Source organism: Osmerus mordax, chromosome 5 (genome assembly GCF_038355195.1).
Source record: "Osmerus mordax isolate fOsmMor3 chromosome 5, fOsmMor3.pri, whole genome shotgun sequence".
Classification (NCBI taxonomy): Eukaryota; Metazoa; Chordata; class Actinopteri; order Osmeriformes; family Osmeridae; genus Osmerus; species Osmerus mordax.
In genome coordinates, this window is record NC_090054.1 from 1,658,074 (window position 1) to 1,683,086 (window position 25,013).

At 48.6% G+C, this 25,013-nt stretch overlaps 1 protein-coding gene across 3 annotated transcripts; it reads left to right on the forward strand.

Moving 5' to 3' along the window:
- Positions 1–1,495: 1,495 nt before the first annotated feature.
- On the forward strand, positions 1,496–24,105 carry thbs2a (thrombospondin 2a). 3 transcript variants are annotated; one of them, XM_067235884.1, is made up of 23 exons: positions 1,496–1,639; positions 2,020–2,091; positions 2,483–3,036; positions 3,263–3,347; positions 6,229–6,452; positions 9,144–9,284; positions 10,385–10,478; positions 10,816–10,986; positions 13,148–13,324; positions 13,449–13,622; positions 13,764–13,891; positions 14,040–14,192; positions 15,544–15,762; positions 15,913–16,020; positions 16,309–16,468; positions 16,556–16,674; positions 17,205–17,439; positions 17,947–18,174; positions 18,556–18,827; positions 19,665–19,762; positions 19,849–19,988; positions 20,718–20,751; positions 21,873–24,105. In XM_067235884.1, the coding sequence occupies exons 2-22, from the start codon at positions 2,025–2,027 to the stop codon at positions 20,747–20,749; spliced, it is 3,579 nt and encodes a 1,192-aa protein (XP_067091985.1). In that variant the 5' UTR covers positions 1,496–1,639; positions 2,020–2,024; the 3' UTR covers positions 20,750–20,751; positions 21,873–24,105. The 3 variants fall into 3 exon arrangements, with proteins under 3 accessions (XP_067091985.1, XP_067091987.1, XP_067091988.1); XM_067235886.1 differs by having other exon boundaries at positions 6,247–6,452; XM_067235887.1 differs by lacking the exon at positions 20,718–20,751.
- Positions 24,106–25,013: the final 908 nt, after the last annotated feature.

A 25,013-nucleotide genomic window follows, 5' to 3' on the forward strand; every position in this document is an offset into this window, starting at 1 on the left:
GAGAATTCGCATCAGCTATGTGCTTGGCCATCAAGTCGTATTTCAGCACAGTTTCCCTCTGTCAGGGTTCTAGTGTTCCCTCTGCCAGGGTTCTAGTGTTCCCTCTGCCAGGCTTCTAGTGTTCCCTCTGCCAGGGTTCTAGTGTTCCCTCTGCCAGGGTTCTAGTGTTCCCTCTGCCAGGGTTCTAGTGTTCCCTCTGCCAGGGTTCTAGTGTTCCCTCTGTCAGGGTTCTAGTGTTTCCTCTGCCAGGGTTCTAGTGTTCCCTCTGTCAGGGTTCTAGTGTTCCCTCTGCCAGGGTTCTAGTGTTCCCTCTGCCAGGGTTCTAGTGTTCCCTCTGCCAGGGTTCTAGTGTTCCCTCTGCCAGGGTTTTAGTGTTTATTTACGCTGTGATCTCTGAAATCGGATCAAATATATTTCTTGAAATGGTCCACAGTGTCCTGTGCTCTTTTTATTAAAAACAATATTATCTATCATATTTTCTAATATAAAATTTTTTCAAATTCTAAATCATCTCAAAAATCTACATCTGTATATTTTTGATTTACCTATTTAGGTCAGATACTGTCTGTTCTCTCATTCTGGTGCTGCAGATGACGTTTCGCACATCCCCTCTCTAACACCAACCACAGCTCCAAATCCTCAGGAATGAGATTCCATCACATTCCTGGAATACAGCCATCATTCCCTTTGTAATAATGAATGTAAGCTCCATTACTGCAACTGACCATGGCACACACTGATCAATGTATATCATATTTAATATGTAAGGTTTGAATCTGTCCAATACCCATATGGTATATGGTACATATGGTATACAATTCATATGATTTATGTGTCATTTATTTTATTTATGTATTTACTCTTCAAACTGGTAAGCATTGATGTAGCAAGGGGGGCACCCACCATGAAGCTAGGTCACCACTGGCCTCTTCAGACTGATTGACAAACCTTAGGTTTCTCTAAATTCTCCTACTTGTAAAAACAACGTAAACACAATTTGGCAACATCTCCTTGTTCTGTGAACACAAAATATATTTAAAGTTAAAAGTAGGCAAAGTATGGGTCGGTTAGTACACAGCTGACACTTCGTATTCACATACGTCGATTAATCGAAACCTCAATCAACCGTGCGCTTGGCGCAATAATTCCCTCAGTGTTGCGCGCTCCCAGACAAGACCACTGCGCGTAAGCACTTTCTCTCCATCAGTAAATGAAACCGGATTCCGTTATGATTTGCGCACAGATTGGGGTTCGTGTGAAGGAAGTTTCCAAGCTTTTCGCCACTGCCCATGTGCAGAAATATGAGAGAATTACCCTATCAAATCAGAGTTATGAGAGAATTACCCTATCAGAACAGAGTTATGTAATTCCTCTTTGACAAACGAACGGAGCCAAACTCCTCATATTCCAGTTTGATTGACAGGATCCCGGGGAGCGGTATATAACCGAGAGAGGGTCTGTCATTTAAGCACTACCGCTCAAGTCCTTCCACTACCGCTCACGTCCTTCCACGCGTGGATATAGTGGACATTACACGCACAGTTTCCTCTCCGCCACAACACTTGATATTTATTTGAACAATATAGTTTTTCGTTGGATATTTTTCAATTTGAATTTAAAGGGATTGCATTGGCACCAGGTAGGCAAAGTTGTATGAATAAGGACGTACGCTCGTGCAAATTACTTTGTTAGTCTTCAATTTGATCATGATTTTGTCACAGTTGTCAGTTATGTAAGGTCGTAACCTGTGCATGCAGTCAGTGATGAAGAGTACACACTCAGTGAGAGTTGGGTGAGACTAGCTTGCTTTAGAAACGTCTGAATAATTTGTGGCGTGTCTGGGACAGATGTGGCTGCGTCGACGATCAATTGTTTGTTAGAAGTTGTGAAAGTTTGGCTGTTGGCATAACTTCTCAGTGTATGCACACTGCGCGAGACAGCAGTAAAACTGTGTGGAAATTGTGTATTAACAATGAAAGCAACTGCAATTAAATAAAACGTGTGTTCTGTGTTTCTAAGGAGACATGATACTCAGGAGATGTCTGTACTTGCTGCCGTTACTGTGTGTCTGCCTCGCAGCGCAACCTCAAGGTAAACAGACAGCTGGACTCCATCACCATTAACCTAGAGATGTTCTCACTTGTCTTCAGACTTCCCCTTGAAACGCTTTTTTTTGTTAAAGGATGATAAAACTGCTTCATGGTGACATTGCTCTCCATTACATTTCTGTCTCAAAGGCTGTTCCATTGTCTCTGTAGAGAAATATTCTCAGAACCTTTTTAAGTACTGTTTGTGTTTCTTGTGAAACCTTCCAGTGAAATGTTTCAAAAGTGGACCTTTTGCTCGATATAATATTTTGAAATGTTTCAACGGTTTCTGAAGAAGATTCCCTAACTGACACAACCATATTTGGAGTTGGTGGCTGTTGTGCCTGTTACCTTCAGTGCTCTTCTCCTCTTTCCCTCTGACCCATATCTTGAAGATGGAGAGTTGGACGACGACACGATTTTCGACCTGTTTGAGATCAGTCACATCAACCGCAAGACTCTGGGAGCCAAGCAGTTCCGGGGCCAAGACTCGGACGCGCCGGCGTACCGCTTCATCCGCTTCGACCAGCTGCCGTCCGTCCACGCTGCTGTGCTGAGACAGCTGCTGCGGCAGGTCCAGAACAACGAGGGCTTCGTGCTGGAGGCCAGCTTGCGGCAAGACCGCGGCTCCCGGGGGACGCTGGTGGGGCTGGAGGACTCCAACGGTCAACGGCAGTTTGAGATCGTGTCCAACGGGCGCGCCAACACGCTGGACCTGGTGTACTGGGTGGACGGATCCCAGAACGTGGTGTCCTTCGAGGACGTGGACCTGTCCGACTCCCAGTGGAAGAACATCACGCTTCACGTCCACGGGGAGAACGCCCACCTGTTTGTGGGCTGTGGGCTGGTGGACAGCTTCATCCTGGACGAGCCCTTCTACGAGCACCTGCAGCAGGAGGGCAGCAGGATGTTCGTGGCCAAGGGCTCCACCCGGGAAAACCACTTCAGGGTAACACTCACGTTTGATTAACGCAGCAGATGCTTTTACCCAAAGAGCCAGACAGATCATGTAGGAAGTACAGCAGAAACTGACACAGTCGCCTGGCTTCCCGCCCCAATCACAGCCACTGCATGGTCATCCTTGGGGCAGGAAATATAAGTTTCAAACTCCAGACCTTAGCTAACTAATCTCTAACTACTGTAACTTGTCTAACTGGTCTCTTGCTATCTCACAGGGCTTGCTGCAGAATGTGCGTTTCATCTTTGACACTTCGATGGATGACATCCTGATGGCGAAGGGCTGTGATGTCACTAAACCAGGTAGGAGGTCTGATGAGATGTTGGAGATGTAGTGGTAGTGTAATAGATGTACGAGATGTAATGCCCCAGTCCTATCAGCAGAGGGAGCAGTAGTGCTAGTGTGTGGATATGTACCATGCTGTGTGACTGAGCAAGCTGACTGCTATCTGCCTGCCTCTAGGGAGGACCCTGCCCTCCACTCCCTGCTAGTCACGACTCAGAGCTGTCTCTTTGTGTTTCACAAGGATTAAGAAGCCAATTTCAGATCATTTCTCATTTCTTTTTCAAACTGTTCTCTCTTCCATGGTGTTGGCGCCACAGCCCCGACTAGTGAGAGAGGAAGTTAGGAGGGAGGACGTGGAAAGATCTCAGTATTACATCATGTTTACGGAAACAGTTGTCTGGGAGTGGTGGTGTGAGGTCAGCCCATGTGTGAACACAAGGAGAGTCAGATGTTTGAGTTTATTTCTACTGGCAGGATCCTCTGGGTAGAGCCTGAAGGAGAAGAACGGGACACTAAAGTAAATGCTATTACAGTGTTATAGTAGGGAGTCTGCACACACACACACACACACACACACACACACACATACACACACACACACAGAGTGAGGACATGACTTGGCAGAGAGGGTAGCTCTCGCTCCACTGGATCCTGAGTTCCTCCTGGATGTGGCGAAGCCAGGGTTCTCCAACTAAGGTTCTGACCAGTTCGGTTCTTCTCTCTGTCCAGTGAAAATGTCTAAACACTGGCACCAGCCCAGCCCTGCCCTGGGTCTGTCCTGGGTCTGTCCTGGGTCTGGGTCTGCTCTTAGAGAGGAGGTCTCCAGCTCTGAATGAGTCTTCCAGACTTAGAGAGGAGGTATAGAGGTCTGAATGATTCCTCCAGACTTGGAGAGGAGGTCTACAGCTCTGAATGAGTCCTCCAGCCTTGGACAGGAGGTCTCCAGCTCTGAATGAGTCCTCCAGCCTTGGACAGGAGGTCTCCAGCTCTGAATGAGTCCTCCAGACTTAGAGAGGAGGTCTCCAGCTCTGAATGAGTCCTCCATACTTAGACAGGAGGTCTCCAGCTCTGAATGAGTCCTCCAGACCTGGAGAGGAGGTCTCCAGCTCTGAATGAGTCCTCCATACTTAGACAGGAGGTCTCCAGCTCTGAAAGAGTCCTCCAGACTTAGAGAGGAGGTATCCAGCTCTGAATGAGTCCTCCAGACATAGAGAAGGGAGCAGAAAGTAAACACAAAGTTGGCTGTGCGGTGCTTCTAGAACCGGCCGTCATGACTGCATGATGTAGAGTCCCTGTTCACCCATTCATCTCTGCCAGTTTACATGGCTGACCTACTGAAGGCTGCTGTGTGTGTCTGTGTGTGTGTGTGTGTGTGTATGTGTGTGTGTGTGTGTGTACGTGTGTGTGTGTTTGTGTACTGTCAGACATGTGGGGAGACCGAAGGGACACATTAAGAGAGGGGTAAGAGGAGTGAGACAATGTGGAACACAGCCATCATGCATACTAGTGCTTGGGGGGGGGGGGGGGAGGCTCTGGTGAAGGGAGGTGAGGGGGGCTAGGTGAGGGGGCTGAGGAGGCTCCAGTGAAGGGAGGTGGGGGGGGCTAGGTGAGGGGGCTGCGGAGGCTCCAGTGAAGCGAGGTGAGGGGGGCTAGGTGAGGGGGCTGCGGAGGCTCCAGTGAAGGGAGGTGAGGGGGGCTAGGTGAGGGGGCTGAGGAGGCTCCAGTGAAGGGAGGTGGGAGGGGCTAGGTGAGGGGGCTGCGGAGGCTCCAGTGAAGCGAGGTGAGGGGGGCTAGGTGAGGGGGCTGCGGAGGCTCCAGTGAAGGGAGGTGAGGGGGGCTAGGTGAGGGGGCTGAGGAGGCTCCAGTGAAGGGAGGTGGGGGGGGCTAGGTGAGGGGGCTGAGGAGGCTCCAGTGAAGGGAGGTGAGGGGGGCTAGGTGAGGGGGCTGCAGAGGCTCCAGTGAAGGGAGGTGAGGGGGGCTAGGTGAGGGGGCTGCAGAGGCTCCAGTGAAGGGAGGTGAGGGGGGCTAGGTGAGGGGGCTGAGGAGGCTCCAGTGAAGGGAGGTGAGGGGGGCTAGGTGAGGGGGCTGAGGAGGCTCCAGTGAAGGGAGGTGAGGGGGGCTAGGTGAGGGGGCTGAGGAGGCTCCAGTGAAGGGAGGTGGGAGGGGCTAGGTGAGGGGGCTGCGGAGGCTCCAGTGAAGCGAGGTGAGGGGGGCTAGGTGAGGGGGCTGCGGAGGCTCCAGTGAAGGGAGGTGAGGGGGGCTAGGTGAGGGGGCTGAGGAGGCTCCAGTGAAGGGAGGTGGGGGGGGCTAGGTGAGGGGGCTGAGGAGACTCCAGTGAAGGGAGGTGAGGGGGGCTAGGTGAGGGGGCTGCAGAGGCTCCAGTGAAGGGAGGTGAGGGGGGCTAGGTGAGGGGGCTGCAGAGGCTCCAGTGAAGGGAGGTGAGGGGGGCTAGGTGAGGGGGCTGAGGAGGCTCCAGTGAAGGGAGGTGAGGGGGGCTAGGTGAGGGGGCTGAGGAGGCTCCAGTGAAGGGAGGTGAGGGGGGCTAGGTGAGGGGGCTGAGGAGGCTCCAGTGAAGGGAGGTGAGGGGGGCTGGGCTGAGCCGTGGGTTTAAATAGAACAGCTGAACTATGTCAGGGATGCACAGCTGGCAGACAAATCAAACTGCCCCAGTGTGACTGAGCACGTGGGCTTGGCTATGCTGTCGTGACTTCCTGCTTCACTTCCTGCTTCACTTCCTGCTTCACGTCCTGCTCCATAGAGTGTGTGTGGAAGTGGAAGTTTGTCTGTGTGTGTGCACATACATGTGTGTGCATGCGTGCAGATGTGGCTACACAGGACAGAGGGTTCAGTGGTTCAGCAGGAGTCGTTCAGTGCCGTTATCTTCGTACTTGTTTACAGTCCGTCTCTCCGACCCAGATGAGGCGAACACGGTGAGCGAGAGCGCTGAGGTGGTGGATGTCAGTCCTTCCATCACCACTAACTTCATTGGACAGAAGCCGGAGAAGGCGGGACCGGGGGCGGAGCTATGCGAGCGCTCCTGTGAGGAGCTGAGCTCCATGTTCCAGGAACTTAAGGGCCTGCGCGTCGTCGTCGGCAACCTGATTGACGGCCTTCAGAAAGTGGTGAGTGGCTTCTGACGGGCGAGTTTGATGCTGACCAGATTAACGCTGTACAGTGTACAGCCTTATACAGACATATAACTATTATAAACCTACTGTATAGCCTTATACAGGCTTAAAACTTCTATTAACATCTGATAGAGGCCTACAGACGGTGACCTAACAACCATGTGTTACTGTGTTAGCAAGCTGTGTTAGCAAGCTGTGTTAGCAAGCTGTGTTAGGAAGCTGTGCTAGCAAGCTATGTTAGCAGCCTGTGTCAGCAAGCTGTACAAGCAGGCTTCTGGATTGCTGTGTTAGCAAGCTGTGCTAGCAGGCTGCTGGCTAGCCGTGTTGGTAGGCTGTGTTAGCAGACTACAGGCTAGCCGTGTGAGTAGGCTGCTGGCTAACTCTGTTAACAGGCTGTGTTAACAGGCTGTGTTAGCAGGCTGCTGGCTAACTCTGTTAACAGGCTGTGTAAGCAGGCTGTGTAAGCAGACTGGCTGCTAGCCCTGTTAACAGGCTGTGTAAGCAGACTGGTGGCTAGCTCTGTTAACAGGCTGCCTCCAGAGGCCTCCAGTAGCAAGTCAGTCTGACTGGGTAGTTTCCCTGAGAGAGGTCCCTGAGGCTCTGACAGACCGAGTGGTGTCTAGCAACCTGACACAGCTAACACTGCTGTCTGAACACACACACACATCTCTCTCTCTCTCTTTTCCTTCCACTGTCTCTCTCTCCCTCTCTCTCTCTCTCTCTCTCTCTCTCTCTCTCTCTCTCTCTCTCTCTCTCTCTCTCTCCCCCTCTCTCTTTCTCTCTCTCCCTTTTCCTCTCTCTCCCACTCTCTCCTTCTCTCTCTCTTTTCCTTCCACTCTTTCTCTCTCTGTCTCTCTCCCCCTTTCTCTCCTCTTTCTCTTTCTTTCCTTCTGTCTTCCTTCCACTCTCTCCACCCTCTCTCTCTCTCTCTCTCTCTCTCTCTCTCTCTCTCTCTGCCTTCAACTTCCTCACCCTCTTTCTCTTTCTCTTCCTTCCACACTCTCTCTCCCCCTCCCCCTCTCTCTCTTCCTTCCACTCTCTCTCTCTTTCCCCCTCTCTCTGTCTTTTCCTTTCACTCTCACCCTTTCTATTCCTTCTCTCTTTCTCTCTCCCTCCCCCCTTACTCTCTCTTTCCCCCCCCTCTCTCTCTCTCTCACACACACACACACACACACACACATTTGCAGACACACAGACACACATACAGACTCTCTCTTTTCCTTCCATTGTCTCTCTCACCCTTTCTCTCTTCCCCTCTCTCTCTCCCCCTCTCTCTTTCCCTTTCCTCATCTCTCCCTCTCTCCTCTCTCTCTTTTACTTCCACTCTTTCTCTCTCTGTCTCTCTCCCCCTTTCTCCTCTCTCTTTTTTTCTCTCATCCTTCCACTCTCTCCACCCCTCTCTCTCTCTCTCTGCCTTCCACTTTCTCTCTCTCTTTTTCTTCCTTCCACACTCTCTCTCCCCCTCTCCCTCCCTCTCTCTTCCTTCCTTCCACTCTCTCTCTTTTCCTTTCACTCTCACCCTTTCTATTCCTTCTCTCTCTCTTCCTCCCCCTTACTCTTTCTCTTTCCCCCTCTCTCTCTCTTTCTCTCTCTCGCACACACACACACACACACACACACACACACACACACACATTTGCAGACAGACAGACAGACACACACAGACACACACACACACACACACACACACACAGACACACAGACAGATACATACAGACAGATACACACAGACAGATACACACAGACACACAGACAGACAGACACACAGACAGACAGACAGACACACACGCACACACGCGCACACACACAGACAGACAGACACCCAGACAGACACACATACAGACGGACACACAGACACACACACAGACAGACAAACACAGACACACAGACAGATACACACAGACACACACAGACACACAGACAGACAGACAGACAGACAGACACACAGACAGACAGACAGACACACACACACACACACACACACACACACAGACAGACACCCAGACAGACACACAGACAGACGGACACACAGACACACACACAGACAAATACACACACACACAGACAGACATACAGACAGATAGACAGACCAACAGACAGACAGACAGACACACAGACACACACACAGACAGACACACAGACAGACACACACACACAGACAGACACACACACAGACAGACACACAGACAGATAGACAGACAGACACACAGACAGACCGACAGACCGACACACAGACAGACAGACACACACAAGCGTTTCCTCCTCCATTCATGCCAGAGACACAGTGTGCACAGGGCATCAAGGGCTACATTGTGAGACTTGAGTTCTGAAGGATAATCACCGTCTATACACATGTACAGTATGTATACTAATACTTCTGAACTTAGACGATCTGTGTACACATAGCCTGTATGAACTCAAAATGTTTCAAGTATATATACTAACTGTAAATATATATATGTAACCTAAAAATAAAAACACATATGGACACTATGTACACTTGTACACACTAACTGTAAACACATGTTCACTAACTGTAAACACATGTGACCTATACTACCTGTAAACGTAAACAAACAAACAAACTGATATATGTAAACACAGATATGTAGACTAATTGTAAATGTCAACAAATGTAAATGTGCCCCTAAACGTATACTGAGTGTAAAGACATGTTCTGGTCAGACGGAGGAGAATGTGGTGATGAAGGACGCTCTGGCCAGGATGAAGAACTCCAAGGAGAAGAGCATGTGCTGGCAGGACGGGCGTCTGTTTGAGGACAAGGAGGACTGGGTGGTGGACAGCTGCACAAAGTGCACCTGCCAGGTAGGACCACACCATAACCATGACAACTCCACACCATAACCATGACAACACCACACCATAATCATGACAACACCACACCATAACCATGACAACACCGCACCATAACCATGGCAAAACAACACCATAACCATGACAACACCACACCATGACAACACCACACCTTCACCGTGAGAATATGTTCTCTGTCTCATTCCCACTTTGAATCTAACGTCACAGTATACTAGTTCGTTATTCTAACTCCACGGCATTCTAGTTCCACAGTATTCTAACTACACAGAAATCTAGTTCAACAGTATTCTAATTCCACAGTATTCTAGTTCCTTATTCTAACTCCACAGCATTCTAGTTCCACAGTATTCTAACTACACAGAAATCTAGTTCAACAGTATTCTAATTCCACAGTATTCTAGTTCCACAGTACACTAGTTCCACAGTATTATAGTTTAACAGTATTCTAATTCAACAGTATTCTAGTTCCACAGTATTCTAACTACACAGAAATCTAGTTCAACAGTATTCTAATTCCACAGTATTCTAGTTCCACAGTACACTAGTTCCACAGTATTATAGTTTAACAGTATTCTAATTCAACAGTATTCTAGTTCCACAGTATTCTAACTACACAGTATTCTAGTTCCACATTATTCTAGTTCCACAGTATTCTAACTATACAGTATTCTAGTTCCACATTATTCTAGTTCCACAGTATTCTAGTTCAACAGCATTCTAATTCAACAGTATTCTAGTTCCACAGTATACTGTATGTGTGCTAGTTAACTATTAGGGCTTGTTTACAAAACATGGCATGCTGTGTTATGTAAACAAATGCAACAAAGCATGTTTTTCATTTAGCAGAGGATTGTATTCATAATGACAAACAGATAGTGTGTGCATACAGTTGTGTGTAGAATTATTGGAAGTGTGATAGTAATTCTGCCTACAATAAACATGCTCTTACATAAGACTATAATATTTCAGATACAGCTCAAAGCATAAATATGCAGAAAATATGGAAAATCCTGTTTCTCTTCTCTCTCTTTCCTCTCTCTTTCCTCTCTCTCTCCTGTCTCTCCTGCCTCCTGTCTCTTTCCTCCTGTCAGGAGTCTAAGATAGTGTGCCACCAGATTACCTGCCCTGCGGTGGCCTGTGCCAGCCCTTCCTTCATCGATGGAGAGTGCTGCCCTGTGTGTCTACGTAAGACATACACACACTCACACACACTCACACACATTCACACACATTCACACACACACCCACACACACACTCACACACGCACACACACTCACAGACTCATTCACACTCACACACACATACATTCACACCCACACACATTCACACACACACTCACATTCACTCTCTCTCTCACACACACACACACACACATTCACCCACATTCACACACACACACTCACACACACACACACACACACTCACTCACAGAAGACCAGCATTGCAGAACTATCTAGCATTCTTATATAAGTGTCTGTATCTGTGTGTGTGTGTGTATCTGTGTGCGTGTTTGTGTCTCAGCTAAAGACAGTGAGGATGGCTGGTCTCCGTGGTCTGAGTGGACAGAGTGTACGGTCACCTGTGGGACAGGTACGCAGCAGAGGGGCAGGTCATGTGACGCCACCAGCAACCCCTGCTCCGGCCCGTCTATACAGACACGCAAGTGCAGCCTGGGAAAATGTGACAGTCGAGGTGAGTCATGACTACACCTCTCATCAGCCCACCCTCACCGCTACACCCACTATCTCAACATGCTACACCCACTATCTCAACATGCTACACCCACTATCTCACGTGCTTCACCCACTATCTCAACGTGCTACACCCACTATCTCAACATGCTACACCCACTATCTCAACGTGCTACACCCACTATCTCATGTGCTACACCCACTATCTCAACATGCTACACCCACTATCTCATGTGCTACACCCACTATCTCAACATGCTACACCCACTATCTCATGTGCTACACCCACTATCTCAACGTGCTACACCCACTATCTCATGTGCTACACCCACTATCTCAACATGCTACACCCACTATCTCACGTGCTACACCCACTATCTCACGTGCTACACCCACTATCTCCCGGTCCTGTCCAACATCTATAAAGTTGAACAATGGATTTTGGTGTTTCAAAACCCATCGACACTGTATGACTATGTTTAGCCTGTGTTCTGCTCCTCTCTCTCACCAACCGTCTCTGGAGGAGGGGATCCCTCTCTGAATTGCTCCTCCCAAGGTTTCTTCCATTCCAGAGTTTTTCTGGGAGTTTTTCCTTGTCTTCCTTGAGGGTTTAGGTTGGTTGAGGGGCAGTTCTATGGGCGTATGTGAAGCCCTCTGTGACATGCTTGCGTGTAAAAAGGGCTATACAAATAAATTTGATTTGATTTGATTTGACTATCTCATGTGCTACACCCACTATCTCAACTTGTTAAACCCACTATCTAACGTGCGACACCCACTATCACAACATGCTATACCCACTATCTCAACATGCTACACCCACTATCTCAACATGCTACACCCACTATCTCACATGCTACACCCACTATCTCAACATGCTACACCCACTATCTCATGTGCTACACCCACTATCTCAACATGCTACACCCACTATCTCACGTGCGACACCCACTATCTCAACATGCTACACCCACTATCTCATGTGCTACACCCACTATCTCAACGTGCTACACCCACTATCTCATGTGCTACACCCACTATCTCAAGTGCTACACCCACTATCTCAACATGCTACACCCACTATCTCAACATGCTAAACATACTATCTCATGTGCTACACCCACTATCTCAACGTGCTACACCCACTATCTCATGTGCTACACCCACTATCTCAACATGCTACACCCACTATCTCACGTGCTACACCCACTATCTCACGTGCTACACCCACTATCTCAATGTGCTACACCCACTATCTCATGTGCTACACACACTATCTCAACGTGCTACACCCACTATCTCATGTGCTACACCCACTATCTCAACATGCTACAGCCACTGTCTCATGTGCTACACCCACTATCTCAACGTGCTACACCCACTATCTCAGGTGCTACACCCACTATCTCACGTGCTACACCCACTATCTCAATGTGCTACACCCACTATCTCATGTGCTACACCCACTATCTCAACGTGCTACACCCACTATCTCATGTGCTACACCCACTATCTCAACATGCTACAGCCACTGTCTCATGTGCTACACCCACTATCTCAACGTGCTACACCCACTATCTCAACATGGTACACCCACTATCTCATGTGCTACACCCACTATCTCAACATGCTACAGCCACTGTCTCATGTGCTACACCCACTATCTCAACGTGCTACACCCACTATCTCATGTGCTACACCCACTATCTCACGTGCTACACCCACTATCTCACGTGCTACACCCACTATCTCAACGTGCTACACCCACTATCTCATGTGCTACACCCACTATCTCTACATACTACACGCACTATCTAATGTGCTACACCCACTATCTCAACATGCTACACCCACTATCTCATGTGCTACACCCACTATTTCATGTGCTACATCCACTATCTCAACGTGCTACACCCACTATCTCAACATGCTACACCCACTATCTCACGTGCTACACCCACTATCGCAACGTGTTGCACCCTCTATCTCAACATGCTACACCAGCTATCACCAGCTAACGTGCTACACAACGTCACACAACGTCACACAACTTCACGCCACATTACACAACGTCACACAACGTTACACAACGTCACAGATTACACAGCGTTACACAATGTCACATGGTTTGATGAAAAATGTGTGTGATGTGCGTGTGCCAGTCCGCCAGGATGGTGGGTGGAGCCTGTGGTCTCCCTGGTCATCGTGCTCCGTGTCGTGTGGTGAGGGTCAGATCACCAGGATCCGCCACTGCAACGCCCCCGTGCCCCAGCTGGGAGGCCGAGACTGTCAGGGGAGCGGCCGGGAGACACAGCGATGTGAGGCCAAGCCTTGTCCAAGTGAGTATGGTGAACTGGACCTGTCCTAGTGAGGATGGTGAACTGGACCTGTCCTAGTGAGGATGGTGAACTAGAGTACATAGTCAAAAAACAACGTAAACTTCCTCATGGTGTCTGTGTGTAGTTGACGGTGGTTGGGGACCGTGGTCGCCGTGGGCAACCTGCTCAGCAACCTGTGGGGGCGGGATTAAGAGTCGGACGCGCGTGTGTAACAGCCCCCAGCCCCAGTACGGTGGAAAGCAGTGCCTGGGAGAAGCCAAGGACAGCGACATCTGCAACAAGAAGGACTGTCCTATTGGTGAGTCTGACTGAGACTTCCTGCTTCCTGTCCTCCTACACAGACGGCTGTCATTCCATCCCTACTTCCTACTTCCTGCTCCTGTCACCGTACACAGATGACTGTTTAACACTTTTCCCTGCTTCCTGTCACCATACACAGACGGCTGTCTGTCTAACCCGTGTTTCGGGGGGGTGGACTGCAGCAGTGCCTCAGATGGATCCTGGGAATGTGGACCTTGCCCTGTTGGTTTCCGTGGCAACGGAACCCATTGCGAAGACATCAATGAGGTGAGAGATAATGACTGTAGATAAAGAGATTGCTGGTTAACCCCCTCCTACACACACACTGATATTGATGAAAGTATCTGCTAAATGAACATACATTACATACATTTCTACATTATTACAAGCAACCTGACCCCGTGCCCCTCTGCAGTGTGACATGGTGTCGGACGTGTGCTACCGGGTGGGTGAAGCCCAGCGCTGTGTGAACACAGACCCAGGCTTCCACTGTCTGTCCTGCCCTCCCAGGTACAAGGGCACCCAGCCCTTCGGCATGGGAGTGGAGGCTGCCAAGAACAACAAGCAGGTGGGGGATTACAGGGATATGGTCCCTGCCACACTCTTCCTCTATCTCTCCCTGTCTCCCCCTGTCTCTCACCCCTCTCTCCCTCTCTGTCAGTCCGTCTCCCTCTCCTTCTCTCTCCATCTTAGTCTCCCTCTGTGTCTCTCTCCCTCTCCTCCTCTCTCCATCTTAGTCTCCCTCTGTGTCTTTCTCCCTCTCCTTCTCTCTCCATCTTAGTCTCCCTTTGTGTCTCTCTCCCTCTCCTCCTCTCTCCATCTTAGTCTCCCTCTGTGTCTCTCTCCCTCTCCTTCTCTCTCCATCTTAGTCTCCCTCTGTGTCTCTCTCCCTCTCCTTCTCTCTCCATCTTAGTCTCCCTCTGTGTCTCTCTCCCTCTCCTCCTCTCTCCATCTTAGTCTCCCTCTGTGTCTCTCTCCCTCTCCTTCTCTCTCCATCTTAGTCTCCCTCTGTGTCTCTCTCCCTCTCCTTCTCTCTCCATCTTAGTCTCCCTCTGTGTCTCTCTCCCTCTCCTCCTCTCTCCATCTTAGTCTCCCTCTGTGTCTCTCTCCCTTTCCTTCTCTCTCCATCTTAGTCTCCCTCTGTGTCTCTCTCCCTCTCCTTCTCTCTCCATCTTAGTCTCCCTCTGTGTCTCTCTCCCTCTCCTTCTCTCTCCATCTTAGTCTCCCTCTGTGTCTCTCTCCCTCTCCATCTCTCTTTGACTGCCTCTCTCCCTCACGGTCAGGATTAGCCTTGTCGGCCCCAGTGATTAGCAATGTGTTCGTCGCAGCCCTCAGTGTTTCCACCCAGCTAGATGGAGGCCTATTACTGTTTAATGTGCTGTGTCATGACTCTGTCTCCCTGGTATTCTGTCAGCCTGCCTGAGAGCTCCCTTCCTGCTGGCTGGGAGAGGTGAGTCATCCAGCCTGGAGCTGCCGCCAGATGTTGTATAAGCAGGGGGACCATGTGGTCAGCCTGGAGCTGGAGCCTGGATCAGTTGATTAGGAGAGGGGGCCACCTCATCGTTGGCATGGGGGCATGGATGTGTGTGCGTGCGTTTTTATGTACGTGCGTGAGTGTATGGGGTGTGTGAGTGCGTGCGTGCATGTGTGTGTATGTTCTAGAGGGGCATTTGAAGGTTGTGTTACTGAAATAAGTTCATTTTTAACATCCACTTTCCGCTGGAAAGCCCAACCTCCCATACCAAGTTTCACTTATAACGCTGCCCACATCACAATTCCTGCTATGTAATTTCATGGTAGTTAATGTAAACTTAATGTAAACTGTTGGTTGATGTGAACTGGTATAAAGAGACCTGTTGTAAATCTGTTTGACTCTGCCTTTTCTTTTTCCTTTCATCCCTCTCCTCCCCGCTCCCCAGGTGTGTGAGCCTGAGAACCCGTGCCAGGACAAGACCCATAACTGCCACCGGCACGCAGACTGTGTGTATCTCAGCCACTTCAGCGACCCCATGTACAAGTGTGACTGTAAGATCGGCTACGCAGGGGACGGCTTCATCTGCGGGGAGGACTCCGACCTGGACGGCTGGCCCAATTACAACCTGGTGTGTGACGCCAATGCCACCTATCACTGCAAGAAGGTGCGTGGCTAACAAGACACTTGACAAATCACAACGTTGTATTTTTTTTTTGTTTGGGGGGGGCGAATGACAGATTCAGATACCTTCCCCTAAACTGCCCCACCCCATCCTGCCCTAATCTAACTCTGCCATAATGCATCTGTGTTCCAGGACAACTGCCCCAACCTGCCCAACTCTGGACAGGAAGACTTTGACAAAGACGGGCAAGGGGACGCGTGTGACAAGGACGATGACAACGACGGCATCGTAGACGAGAGAGTAAGACAGCTGTCATTGTGGTGTATATATATCTGTATATGCTAGAGAGCCCAGTGATATGTACATCTGTAGGCTACTGGAGATCCAGTTATCTTTATATATGTAGACTGACATTCAGTTATGTGTATTTATGTAGACTGAGATTCAGTGATGTGTATATATCTACAATGTTCTCACTTGTGTGAACAATGACGTTTTCAATTGCACTCTGTTCTTCTCTACTGTACTTTACTCTGTTCTTCTCTGCTCTATTCTTCTCTGCTCTGCTGTCCTGTGTTCCATTCTTAGGACAACTGTCCTTTGCTGTACAACCCTCGTCAGTTTGACTTTGACAAAGACGACGTGGGCGACCGCTGTGACAACTGCCCCTACGAGCACAACCCCGCCCAGATAGACACGGACCACAACGGCGAGGGAGACGCCTGCTCTGTGGACATCGACGGGGACGGTAGGAGGGTCGACCAGCACCACGATGTCCCTGAGCATGGCCCGTGTCCAGCATAGTGTCCGTGTCTAAACAACTTCTCTCCTCCAGAGATTCTGAACGAACATGACAACTGTCCGTACGTGTACAACCATGAGCAGAAGGATACAGACATGGATGGAGTAGGAGACCAGTGTGACAACTGTCCACTGCTGCACAACCCAGACCAGGTGAGGAGCACTAGTATATAACCCAGACCAGGTGAGGAGCACTAGTATATAACCCAGACCAGGTGAGGAGCACTAGTATATAACCCAGACCAGGTGAGGAGCACTAGTATACAACCCAGACCAAGTGAGGAACACTAGTATATAACCCAGACCAGGTGAGGAGCACTAGTATATAACCCAGACCAGGTGAGGAACACTAGTATATAACCCAGACCAGGTGAGGAACACTAGTATATAACCCAGACCAGGTGAGGAATATTCTAGTATATAACCCAGACCAGGTGAGGACTGTAGACAACATCAAAACTATAGGAAGGGTCCAGTTGAAGTAAGGGTTAGGGTTCTGTGAAGACTATGCTACACTAAAGTGGAGATGTTATTATTGTTGCACAGTGCCTGGGACTGGTAGCTGAGATTAGGTTACTTTGTATTGTGCCTACTGAAAGAGTGAGTGTGTGTGTGTGTGTGTATGTGTGTGTCTGGTCTGGTGCCTGTCCTCCGTGTTGATTGTGGTGGTGTTTGTTTGACAGGCGGACAGAGATAACGACCTGGTGGGGGACCAGTGTGACAACAGCCAAGACATTGATGAGGACGGCCACCAGAACAACTTGGACAACTGCCCCTACGTTGCCAACTCCAACCAGGCCGACCACGACAAGGACGGCAAGGGCGACGCCTGTGACTATGACGACGACAACGATGGTATCCCTGACGATAAAGATAACTGCAGACTGGTGCCCAATGAAGACCAGCTTGACTCTGATGGTGGGGGTCTAACACACACACACACACAGAACACCCCACACCCACACAGAACATCCCCCCCACACACACACACTCACAATCTTTTACACAGAAAAGACCAAATGTATAACAAAATGTAAAACAATGCAAAAATTCTACTATTTCAATGACAGAATCCAGGTGATGCTGTAATACTGCACTCTAGCGAGTCAGTAGAGGATGTATCTGGCACCGCTTCAGTGTTAACGAGAGCTTGGATGTCTGGCTCCCCCTACCTGTAGAGACAGTAGTGCAGCACTACCTGTAGGGAGAGAAAACAGTTACCCTTCTATCAGTCCACAGGGAAACACAAACACACAGATAACCTGGATATAGTCAAGACTTACAGTACATCAGTCCACACACCATCATGTGCTACTGGTATACCGATGTCATTCAGTATTATGTTTTCTGTCATGTTCTGCCTGTTTTGTTTGTTTTGTTTTCAATAAAGTTTTCAGTTTAATGACCTGTGTGTGTCCTATGCAGGAGATGGCAGGGGCGACGCCTGCAAAGATGACTTTGACAACGACAACATCCCCGACATCCTGGACGTGTGCCCTGAGAACAACGCCATTAGCATCACGGACTTCAGGAAGTTCCAGATGGTGCACCTGGACCCCAAGGGCACCACGCAGATCGACCCCAGCTGGGTGGTGCGGCACCAGGGCAAGGAGCTGGTCCAGACCGCCAACTCAGACCCGGGCATCGCCGTGGGTGAGGAGAGCCACCACTCACACTGTGGGGGAACCTCCAAGGGAGGTTGGAGGTCAGCGAAGCAATAGGGATGAGTGCAGCTCAGTGGTAGAGCATAGAAGCAGTAGGGATGAGTGCAGCTCAGTGGTAGAGCATAGAAGCAGTAGGGATGAGTGCAGCTCAGTGGTAGAGCACAGAAGCAGTAGGGATGAGTGCAGCTCAGTGGTAGAGCATAGAAGCAATAGGGAGAGTATAAGTTCAGTTCATGAACTCTATCCCTGTTCTACTCCTCCCCTCCTCCTCCCCTCCTCCTCCCCTCCTCCTCCCCCCCTCCTCATCCCCTCCTCCTCCCCTCCTCCTCCCCCCCTCCTCATCCCCTCCTCCTCCCCTCCTGTCCTCCAGGCTTTGACGAGTTCAACGCGGTGGATTTCAGCGGCACGTTCTACGTGAACACGGACCGTGACGACGACTACGCTGGCTTCGTGTTTGGGTACCAGTCCAGCGGCCGCTTCTACGTGGTGATGTGGAAGCAGATCACCCAGACATACTGGGAGGACAAGCCCTCCAAGGCGTTCGGCCTCTCGGGAGTCTCCCTCAAGGTGGTTAACTCCACCACGGGCACCGGGGAGAACCTGAGGAATGCGTTGTGGCACACAGGGAACACCGCCGGCCAGGTGAGAAACCACATGCACATCAGCCATACTTATGTTCCCTATGGGTTCATGTTAGTGATAATACAATCACATGTACAGCGTTTGACTGCAAATCAAAAGGTCCAGGTTCAAATCCACCCCTGTAGGTTTTGGATGAAAGTGAATACAGTATAAAGCGAGGTAAGCTATTTTAGCTTCTGTTTGACACGATTCAAACCAAAATATCCCAACCCCTCCCATCAAAACCACTCCCACAAAACTACAGCGACCAGCATTTAGTGCAGGGGCAGAGTGCGAGTAGGTAGGTAGACAGACAGGTAGCCCGTCCAATCATTAGTCTCGTAACAGTCTTAATGATTTGTCGTGTTTATTACATTCCTGTGATGCTCACAGATGTCAGATTGATTTAATATTACCGTCAAACCTTTAGATTTATTGGTTGCTATCAAGACGTGAAGTTTATTTAGGCAAATATGACAACAAATGCTTTTTAAACACATTAGATACCCTGCCTTTAACTTAAATGACATATCGTTTCAGTTTAGAATATTTTTATGGTAACAATATATAAAACCTCACAGTATACATGTGTGTGTGTGTGGCGTGTGTGTGGTGTGTGGCGTGTGTGTGGCGTGTGTGTGGCGTGCGTGTGGCGTGCGTGTGGCATGTGTGGCGCGTGTGTGTGGCGTGTGTGGCGTATGTGTGGCGTGTGTGTGTGGCGTGTGTGTGGCGTGTGTGGTGTGTGTGGCGTGTGTGGCGTGTGTGGCGTGTGTGTGACGTGTGTGACGTGTGTGGTGTGTGTGGCGTGTGTGGTGTGTGTGGCGTGTGTGTGGCGTGTGTGTGTGATACGGTGTGAAGGTGCGTACCCTCTGGCATGATCCCAAGAACGTCGGATGGAAAGACTTTACCGCCTACAGGTGGCACCTCATACACAGACCCAAGACTGGCTTCATCAGGTGAGCACACACACGCACACACACACACACACGCACACACATGCACACAGCTCAGGGACCCACCTGCCGGCTGTGCTGTCCCCCAGGGTGGTGGTGTACGAGGGGAAGCAGATCCTGGCGGACTCGGGGCCCGTGTACGACCAGACGTTCGCAGGAGGACGGCTCGGCCTCTTTGTGTTCTCCCAGGAGCTCGTCTTCTTCTCAGACCTCAAGTATGAGTGCAGAGGTGAGTAACCCCCCCCACACACACTCCCACCGCCCCCCACACACACACTCCCACCGCCCCCCACACACACACTCCCACCGCCCCCCACACACACACTCCCACCGCCCCCCCACACACACACTCCCACCCCCCCCCACACACACTCCCCCCCAAACACTCCCACACACACACTCCCACCCCCCCCCCAACACACTCCCCCCCAAACACTCCCACACACACACTCCCACCCCCCACACACACACACTCCCCCCCAAACACTCCCACACACACACTCCCACCCCCCCACACACACCCCCACCCCCCCACCATACACACACCCCCACCCCCCCATACACACCCCAACCCCCCCCCACCCCACACACACACTCCCACCCCCCCCACACACACTCCCCCCCAAACACTCCCACCCCCCCCACACACACTCCCCCCCAAACACTCCCACACCCCCCCATACACACTCCCACCCCACACACACACACACACCCCCACCCCCCCACACACACCCCCACCCCCACCACCCCACACACACACCCCCACCCCCCCCATACACACTCCCACCCCACACACACACACCCCCATCCCCCCACACACACCGCCACCCCCCCCACACACATACACCCCCCCCCCCCCCCCCCAGAGCTGTAGAGAGGGGCGTGTGTGTTGTTGTGCTGTCTGGTTTAAGAAATACACCGTTTTTTAAATCCTTCAAATGTTTTTTTTAACACCCAGATAAGCCGGAGTTTCCAACTGTGTTCATATAAAGGTAACAACCTGGAGCTGTGGTCTGCTTGGTGTTGGCTGATAACTCCTCACGCTGTGCTCTCTGCTTGTCACCTGCCTGGTTACACTGGCTGTATGGTTATCATACTGGCTGTATGGTTATCATACTGGCTGTATGGTTATCATACTGGCTGTATGGTTATCATACTGGCTGTATGGTTATCATACTGGCTGTATGATTATCAATACTGGCTGTATAGTCATAGTGACTGTGGTCATAGTGACTGTATGGTTATCATACTGGCTGTATGGTCATACTGGCTGTATGGTTATACTGACTGTGACCATAGTGACTGGATGGTTATACTGATGGTATGGTCATCATAGTAACTGTATGGTTAAAGTGACTGTATGGTTATCATAGTGACAATATGGTCATAGCAACTGTATGGTTATTATAGTGACTGCATGTTTACCATATTGACTGTTTGGTAATAGTGACTGTATGGTTTACAGTGACTGTATGGTTAGCATAGTGAATACATAGCAAAAATTGAATCTCAGAGAGTACATCGAAAACTAATATACTTTTTTACCGAAACAAGATCAATGTTGACATCATCTTACCCCTGGGAAGGCCAACCTCCACCATAACTATTTTTACTTGTTCACTAACTTGTAGCAGTTCCTATGTAAGTACAGTGTTGTTACTATAGGTGTTGCTATTTAGTTACATGGTAGTGGATGTAAATGTAATGAGAAGTGTGTTGTGATACTGAAGAGCTCCTTATGAAGCGTGAGGTTTGTGGGGGAGTACCACATGTTTCTGGGTGATCAGTGGGGAGTAGTGGGCTGGTATGGTGCGTTTGTCATCACAGCTGTAGATGGATGTTGGTGAGCTGAGTTCTGGGGCCTGCTGTGCCCAGCCAAGGGGCAGGGCTGGCTCCTTCCACCCTGCTGGTGTGGACCTTCCCTGGATCTCCTATCTCTCTGTGCAGACGTGAAGCTTGGTTCTCATCTTTTCCAACAGAAGTCTTCTGTAACCATAGCTTTCATGTCTTCAAATGTGTTTATACCAGTGATTGACCCAATGACCCATCCACCTCTCCCCCTTTCTTTCCCCCTCTTCCTCTCTCCCTCTCCCTCTCCTTCTCTCCCCTTCAGATAACTGAGCTGGGTGGACCATGCTCCTCTGTCTCCTGGATCTACACATCTTAACTCCATCTTTCAGCCGGACACAGACCTGTCTGCTGTGCTGGGACAGCCATTCGACAGGTTAGGGTTACCCCTGTCTGTCCTCCAGGGTTAGGGTTAGCTGTGTCTGTTCTCCAGGGTTAGGGTTAGCTGTGTGTCCTCCAGGGTTAGGGTTAGCTGTGTCTGTTCTCCAGGGTTAGGGTTAGCTGTGTGTCCTCCAGGGTTAGGGTTAGCTGTGTCTGTTCTCCAGGGTTAGCCATGTCTGTTCTCCAGGGTTAGGGTTAGCTGTGTCTGTTTTCCATGGTTAGTTGTGTGTCCTCCAGGGTTAGGGTTAGCTGTGTCTGTTCTCCAGGGTTAGGGTTAGCTGTGTGTCCTCCAGTGTTAGGGTTAGCTGTGTCTGTTCTCCAGGGTTAACTGTGTCTGTTTTCCAGGGTTAGGGTTAGCTGTGTGTCCTCCAGGGTTAGGGCTAGCTGTGTCTGTTCTCCAGGGTCTTGGAAGACCAGACTTTCCCTTAGAAGTGACATCACATCTCAGTGGACTAAGAAAAGCCAAATAACTCAACGCTGTGTTCGACATTGTACATTTCTTTTAATCCTATTTTTTCAGTTTAACATTTTTCATTTTAGCTCACTTTTCCAACTGTCAGTCTTAGTGAATACCAATATTTGAGTTCTAGGAACAGATAAGGGACATGATCCACACATTTGAACTATAACTTAAGGTTATACCACAGACCAGTGATGTGGCAGATTATAGACTGGTACCAAAGACCAGTGATGTGGCAGATTATAGACTGGTACAAAAGACCAGTGATGTGGCAGATTATAGACTGGTATCCGTTCCCATCATTCTTAATGCCTCTGGAAAGTTCTTCAACCCCAAGGCCTTTTTACAGCAACTTACTCTGGGAACAAGATGTTTATACTAAGTCTGTATTATAAATTCTTTTTTTGTAAATTATTTATGCTATCGTTTTTTTATGTTTATTTTTTTCCTTGTTTGTTTCCGTTTTTGCTCAAGTTTGTAAATACTTATTTATTTGTTTACACTGATATAAAACAACTATTTGAAATACACCTGAAATTTGTGCTAAACAATATCCAAGCTTTGCATCATAACTGAAAGATGGGGTCAGGATTGATATGCAGGACTTTGCAGGCAGTGCTTTTGTCACCATGAAGTGTTGAAGTGTAGAGTTACTACACACCATGACCGGAGCATATCTGAAAAGTCACATGAATGAGTGTTTATGCTGAGTTAGAGAGTCATGTTTAGGTTGTGTAGTGTTGTATGTAGTAGTGTGAGGATGTCTGTCCACAGGGCCACAGGCTCAGAGTGAGTCCACAGGCCTACACATCTATTCCTGGATGTGGAAAGTGTGTTGGGAGGATTTTATTGTACGTGTCTTTCCTACATCAAGGATGGATATTCAGAACTTCCTGTTTGTGGTCTGTAAGGTTGAGATAACAATATCATCACAAGAGGGAAATGTGGATTAAATGGGACGGTAACATTGCACCTGTACACCTGTAGCACAATAACCCCAGATTAGCTCAAAGCTAACTGTAGTAAACTGTTGCTCCTTCAAACAAACGGATAAGCAAACGATAATTAAAAAACAAGTTATCACACAATTTGTTGTAAAAATAAATGTAATTAAATGAAATTATACTAATGACAACCAACTAAGCAAATGTTAACTAAGAAGCCATCCTCCATTATGCATTTAATTAGCCAAAATTAGCCCCTTGTCTGTGTCCCTGAGAAGTAATGACGTACTACCACAACATGTGCAAAGGGTCTTGGGTAATGGACAGACGTCTCATCCTCCATACTAGTTTCTACTCAGAGAACCCGCCAGACCCACAATTCTGTCACTGAATGCCATCACTGAACTGACATAACATCAGAGTAAAAAAAACAAACATTAATTACATGGATCAAGCATTCAGAAAAATAAGAACATATCCGTTAGTATAGCAGTTGTTGTCCCAATACATCAAAATATGTTAGCTTGTTCTGTTTTTTTGGGGTTTTGCAATGCACAAATGTAAATTGTTTTTGATATACATGATGCACGTGTTACATTTTCTAACAACCCTTTTTGTAAGTGGTAAACATTAAAAATGTATCTTGTTTAATGAAACAATCTCATGTACATGATCACATTATGTTCTATAGGGAATAAACATTTTGTACATTATCTGTTTGTTTTCAGAAATGTGGTTCAAAACAGCAGAATAAGAATCCTGTTTATTGCCAAGTAGGATTACACATGAGGAATTTGATTCGGTAGATGGTGGTTAACATAGTATGTAGAAATATAAAGAAAGATTAAATAAGTACTGCAGTAAAAAGCATAAATATAAAATACTAGAGAGGGTACAATTTCTGGGGAAATTGTGAGGTGTTCTTGAGTCGTTTTTTTGTGTGTTTTTTTTACGATATCACCACCTATTGTTTAAACTAATATCAAACATCCAAACATTTGGAGGATTTTCATGGGTGTACTTTACTTTACTTCTGTAGATCACAAGAATCACCGGTTCATTCCCCGTCTGGCAAAAGTTTATAGCTTCAAATGGTTGAATTTACACATCTAGCAAATTAATACCATTACCATTGACAGTTAATAATGAATCAGACTGCCAGTGAAAGAGGCTGACTGAGGCAAACGGGAATACAGTACTGTCCGACTGTGCTCACATTATCAATCAAAATACAATTTAAACCCCCCATGCAAGAAAGACGCTGGCTAGATGCAGCTCATATCTACAAAACACAACGATCCTGGACATTTGTGGTGTAGTATTATCGAGTGAAATATTAAATTGTAAAGAGACTGATAGTAGGAGGCCTTGTGACCGGCTATCCGCGTAGGGAAAACCACCTCGCGTGTATTGAAGAAGTCTCATATTGTACCCCAATTGCTGTGAAAGTACAAAGTCAATGACATCAGTTACCAAATAGTACCAATTCCAAGTTCAAGACAAATTCAAAGTATTTATTACATATATGTAAGGTGCAGATGTCTGATACACTCAAGCTGAGCATCTCAGAGGACAAAGAATACAGGAATGCAGTTAAATAGTATCACAATATGGGAGGTTT